The sequence below is a fragment of the Chaetura pelagica genome, unplaced genomic scaffold, assembly GCF_000747805.2.
Source record: "Chaetura pelagica isolate M959 unplaced genomic scaffold, ChaPel_1.0 scaffold123, whole genome shotgun sequence".
NCBI lineage: Eukaryota > Metazoa > Chordata > Aves > Apodiformes > Apodidae > Chaetura > Chaetura pelagica.
The window spans coordinates 3,847,174-3,853,109 of NW_009953295.1; the positions used below are offsets into that span (position 1 = coordinate 3,847,174).

General features: G+C 41.7%; 1 protein-coding gene across 1 annotated transcript in view; it reads left to right on the plus strand.

The window, feature by feature from the left end:
• The window catches only part of GAS6 (growth arrest-specific 6), a 29,760-nt gene extending 23,824 nt beyond the window's left edge, over positions 1-5,936 (plus strand). Inside the window, exons 12-14 of the mRNA XM_009997959.1 lie at positions 477-649; positions 1,729-1,957; positions 5,344-5,936. Of these exons, the coding sequence (XP_009996261.1) occupies positions 477-649; positions 1,729-1,957; positions 5,344-5,495 (554 nt within the window). The 3' untranslated portion in view covers positions 5,496-5,936. The remainder of the gene's footprint in view (positions 1-476; positions 650-1,728; positions 1,958-5,343) is intronic.

Sequence of the window (5,936 nt, forward strand, 5' to 3'; positions counted from 1 at the left end):
CCTGTTCTTCTGAGAGGCTGGTGATCAGGAAGTTTGTAGGTAGGTGATCAGTGTATTATTCCTATATCATTTTGCAGTTTAACACAGGCTTTCCTAGAAATGCTTCCTGTATCATCTTGGGACAGTCAGCAACAATGCAAAAATTAGTTGCCCTGTCTTGCAGCCGCTCTTTGAATGTGTTAAATTGGCAGCCACAAGAATCTGAATCTCTCTTTGTGATAAAAAGGCTTAACCTTGTCCTTTGACATTCTGAAAGTCATCAGAATGCAGAAGGTGACAAGAGGAAACTGAAGTCATTTTCTCCTCTGATTTTATGTTCAAGTGCTTTTGAATTATTATTATTTTTTTTTTAGTAAAAGAAGTGTGGTGGTCCCTGAATATGCTCATCCATCTGTCCTCCAGACAGAAATTGCACAGCCTACCCATTTAATCTGTTAGCCCTATATTTCTCATGCTATGCATTTAATTTTCTGCAGTGCAACCTTCTTCTGGAAATGAAAGCAAGACAAACTGGGAAATAGAAGTAAATGCTGCAATTCAACCAGCAACAGATACTGGTGTGCTGTTTGCTCTGGTTACAGAAGAAGCATCTGTCCCCTTGTCACTGTCTCTGATTGACTATCACTCCACAAAAAAAATGAAACAACAGGTACAGACTTAAGCATTTTTCTAGAGAAGGCTCCTTGCTCTTCCCTGGGGACTGAAAGTCATTCTCAAAAAACAGCTGTCAGGTTTGCTGCCTGCCTGCTTATGTGCACCACCCCAATGCAGAATGTAGCCTGAGATGGAGGTGCTTCGGTGTAACTGAAGTTCTGCCTCCTATGGGTACGTGTCAGACACTGCTAGGGAGCTCTTTGCATGTGAGGTCTAGGTAGAAGATGAAACTGTTGAATGCAGGTGTATTTTGTTATGTTTTTCTGGCACAGAATCTGTTTAATGCCATAAGAAGATAAGGTGAGGATCGGGCTCCTCTAAAGACAAGAGGGCACGGCCTGAAGCTGTGCCAGGGGAGGTTGAGGTTGGATATTAGGAGGTACTTCTTCACGGAGAAGGTGATCAGACATTGGAATGGACTTCCCAGGGAAGTGGTGGAGGCACCATCCCTGAATGTGTTTGAGGAAAGGCTGGATGTGGCACTTAGTGCTGTGGTCTAGCTGATGTGGTGGTGTTAGGTCATAGGCTGGACTCGGTGATCTTAAAGGTCTTTTCCTGCCTTGGTGATTCTGTGATTCCCATTCTCTGAAGGTCATCAGCAATAGTCCCAAGATAGTCAAGGTGTCACTCCAGGTGCTGTGAAAACCCAGTTATGATGGAGTGCTGAGGCAGCTGATTTAATGGTATTCATAATAAAGGACTGGATTCTGGCATTAAATGAGTGTGAAGCAGGAATTATTTCAACTAAAACCCGAAGCCAACTTTTCATTTGTAGTACAGCAACTCTAGTCCATTTGGTTCCAGTGCACTAGAACAATCTCTGTAAGAACCAGTTAGAATTCTTTCTGAGAAGACAGCGGTTACAGCTGACAATTAGTCCCACTGGTTCATTGGTTTTTCAGCTCTGCAAATTAGCTCAGAACACGATCAGCTATAGTAATAAGACTAATTCTCTGGTAGCTTTGCAAAACCTTTGTAAACAAGGCCACAGTGGGGTCATTCTGGTCTTGGGTAAGTGTGACTAGATATATTTCTGCTCACTGCCTCTTTTTTCTTCTTTCCCCTGCTGTCCAGTTTATCATTGTGGCCTTGGAGAACACAGTTGTGTCCAGACTGGCAATAAATCTCTGCGATAAGAAGGAACACTCTGTGGACATCCTTCTCAAGAACAATCACTTATCCCTGAGCGTAGATGGGATAGCAGGAGAGAGTGAACTAAGCATCTCTGAGTTAGAGGACAGTCTGTCCGTCTTGCAGAGCTCTTTGCAGTCAACGGTGAAGACGTACATAGGAGGATTGCCAGGTGAGCATCCAGTTTTCTAGCATGGACTACATACAGACTCCCAACTCACCTTGCTGAGCAGCACTCAGGAAAACTGCTGTTCATTCAAGCTGGTGGCCTCCTTCTCTGTTTCTGCTTGAGCAAACTTTGTCTGTAGAGCAGGCAGGTGATCTTAAGGGATGTGAGGGTGTGCTTGACAGTTACTTTTTTTTTCTGGAATGACTGTGTCCTCCTAAGGACAACTGGATGCAAAAATAGAAAGAGAAGGTTTTGCCTGGTCATCGATAGGTATGATTTATCTGAAGGATAGCTGTAAGCAGGGTCATTGTCTTAAACCTGGTAGAATCCATAGGAGCTGGCCCATGGGCTCCTGTAGTGCTTCGTTAATGTAACGAATATGTGTGAGGGAAGTACCAGGGCCTCATATTGTTTTGACTGAAGCTCGAGAAGCCCAGTGTGGTGATTCTCCCTGGCTGATGTTCTCTTTTAACCTATCACAGCACTACACAATAAACAGATTTCCTCCTAGCAGAGGGGGCTTAGGGCACAACCAAGGGGCTACCACCATTTATAGTTTTGGTGGCTATTCAGCAACAACAGGGCTTCTTGTGGGACGTCAGTTTGCTCTGCTGTTCTGAGCCTGGAAGATCAGACTTTCCTCTGATCATGAATTTTGGCCAACGTTGGGGGTTTGTTTCTTTTTCTGGCTGAATTCTTTTATCAGTCCCTGCTGCTGAGGAATGCAATTAAAGAAACACTTATGTCTCTGCACAGCAGTACATCCTATTTTACTGCCAGCAGCTAAGCACAGTCTTGCCTTTACTTTTGCAAGCAAGGGCAAGGCAGCAATGTTGGCCTCTTGGTAGGTGCTGAAGCAGTCAGGCTAGAAGAGGGTGGCTAAGGTGACATGTGTGCCAGGACACATGGCACGACTGTTCCCAACAGGAGCAACAGTTTACAGGGTATTTGTGCTGATGATGTAAATGACTCCTAGTCACACCTAAAAAGAGGAGGCCACACACTCTGGGGTGTTCACATACTGGCAGGAATAAGGCTGAATCGCCAAAGATGGCATTTTCCATTGTCAGGTTGACTTGTCCAAGCAGGCTATTGCACAAGCAAGAGAGGTCACCTGCTTTCTTTCAAGAAGCTCTCAGATGCACAGCAGAAACTCTCATAGCTCAGAAGACAATGCCATTCTTTCACTGACCTGGGTTCTCTGTGCTTCTCTTAGACTAGCCATGCTGAGTGAAGCATAGTTTTTAATCAGCCAGAACTAAGTGTGAGATATCATAGCCATCCATGGCTCTTTAGACCCAGATGCCTTCTTTAAGTTTAGCTGCTTTCCCCCTTTGATCTGTTCTGCTCAGCAATCGGAACTTCTGCCTGTGGTCTGCTTTTGCCATCGAGAGGCACCCAGAACTTGCACTGAGAAACCTTGTTATTTGCCAAACAAATAAACGTTTCAGCACTTTGGTTGGATTCATCACTCTAGGTTAAATAACTATACCAAATAGTCAGATCTAAGCAAGTCAGGCTCATTCAGATTTTTACAACATTACGTCATTTTTGCTTTTTCCCTGCTTCCATACTCTGTGGAAAAAACAAAGTATAGTGATCACACCTGATGTCTTTATTCCATTTGCAACAAAGAAGGAATTCTGGGTCAAAATATGGAGTATGTCCCATTCTAAGTACAGCTAATATTGTAGATATGGAAGAAATATTATTTAGAGTTTCAAGAGATAAAAGGGAACAGCTGGGCATTTACTATATTTACTATGACATTTTCAGTCTGTTAAATCCTAAATAATGTAATTTATATAATGCATAGGTCTTTTTCTTTACAATGTTTATAGCATCAGGTGAATGAGCCTTTAAACAAGGCTTCTGAGTTTTTATAGGAGCAAGTTTCAGACAGATCCGTTTCTAGTCATAACAGAAAATGAAATATTTGACCTGATACATCTTTTCCAGCCTTGGTGATTCTGTGTTTTGCAATTAAAACACCAAGAAAATAAGTATTTTTAAACTATTTTTGGTAGTACCTTACAAATCCATCTGAAAGCCCACACTGTCTTTCAGTCCTCCCTGTGGCACATGTAACAGCTGTTCCCATAATTCCTTAGATGGGTGTTCAAGTCATTAAGCCAACACTTCAACTCCTAAGTCAAAATTTAGTTTACATTCATGTGAGGTGCAACACAAAGATGCCCCCTTCTCAGATTTCACAAATAAAATTTAGTAAATGGGGAGGAACAGGAAATAGCTAAAATTATTAAGTTTATGCAACTACCAAGCAATGGTCCCTTTCAGCCAGGAAGCTGAAAAATTTATAGTATCTCTTTGTGGTTTACAGATCCCACATGAATGTTCTTTCTCTCACTCAATCCTAGAGTCTGCCTGAGCTGTGTTTGATCTCATCAACTTCAAATTTGGCCCCATGTGTCTCCTGGCAGAACCCTTTAAATTGCATATAATCTCAGGTCAACAGATCAACCTATTGTTCAAGTTGTCCTTGCTTCAATGTGAAGATAAGGGGGTTGCTTAGCTGCTATGAAGTTAAATAATCTGAGTCCTTTTTTTTGCTTTCCATTGTACAACCAGCTTGATTGGGTTGGCTTTGGGTTGTAAATAAACTAATAACCTTTGGGGAAGGCTAGAGGACACAGTTCATGTAAATTTTCATGTTACTACATTCATGTGTGAGGTTTTTTCTTTATTAAAGGTCAGTGTGTATATGATGTTGCAGAAGGTAGTAAGTCATAAGATTGACTAATTTCCTCTGGTCTGTTGGATTGTACTTAGTGTCATCTATTTGTTTTCTGCCTCTGGTAAACTGATTGGAAGTATGTCACCAGTGGATCTCCGTAGGAAAAAAAAACAACAAACAGTCTCATTTGTTTTACCATTTCAACTGATGTGTTCCTGCACCTTTCTTATTAATTTCAGTGTGCTAATCATGGTAAAGATAAGTCTGGCACATCATAGTCTGCATACAGGAGGAGCCTCCCTGTCATGAAGTTCTTTGCATAATCTTTTGGTAGATATTTTGAAGAGAGAGAGGGAAAGCATTGGAGGAAGGTATAACAACTCCACTAAAGATCAAGTAGAGGTGTTTAGAGGTCAGGACACAGTGTCATCAGTGCTGGAGGCCTTGCAGAGACACAGAGCAGCTGAGGAAGGGTTCAGCTGGGGAAAAGGGCTTTTGTGCACGAGAGCAGATGGTGTTTTCCCCACGTCTGGGATTGTGTTCTTGCCTGCTGCTGAGAGGGGCCGGGGGGAGGTGGAAATGCTAGAGTGGAGAAGAGCTTTAATTCATTGAAGTGATGCTTTTCTGAGCATAGGTAGAGCAGGTATTCATTCAGAACAGGTCATCAGAGATGTTTCTCTCCCCTTTCACGCAGACGTTCCTGTGACTTCCACTCCAGTCACCGCCTTCTACCACGGCTGCATGACCCTCAAGCTGAGCAACAAGGCCCTGGACTTAGATGAGGCTCTCTACAAGCACAGTGACATCACCTCACATTCCTGCCCTCCAGTCGAGGCAGGTCAGTAGGTACCATTGCAAGGCGAAAGTTTTATATTCAGAAACTTTCAATGCTTTTTTTATTTTATTTTATTTTATTTTTTAAGATATAAATTATTCAGACCTACCGCACTGCGTGTATAGTTTCTCTTGAACACTGAAGGTATGTAGGAGCTACTGATCCTTATGTCAGATTGATTATTGAAATACTCCTTTGCTTTGAGGTTTAAAGGTTGTAATATATTTGTAAATAGTTCAGAAGACTAATATTAAATAAGCCAAAAGTACAGAATATATGGAAAGTGAATGTTATCTTTAGGCTGTGAGAGACAGTTTTATCTGTAATGTAGAAAACCTGGTAATATATGAGTGTGGACTGGAAGAAAAATAATAATTATGTAGTATTTTTTATTACCAAACACTGCTTTCTGATTTGCAAAATACAAGAGAATAAAATATTTACATACAAGT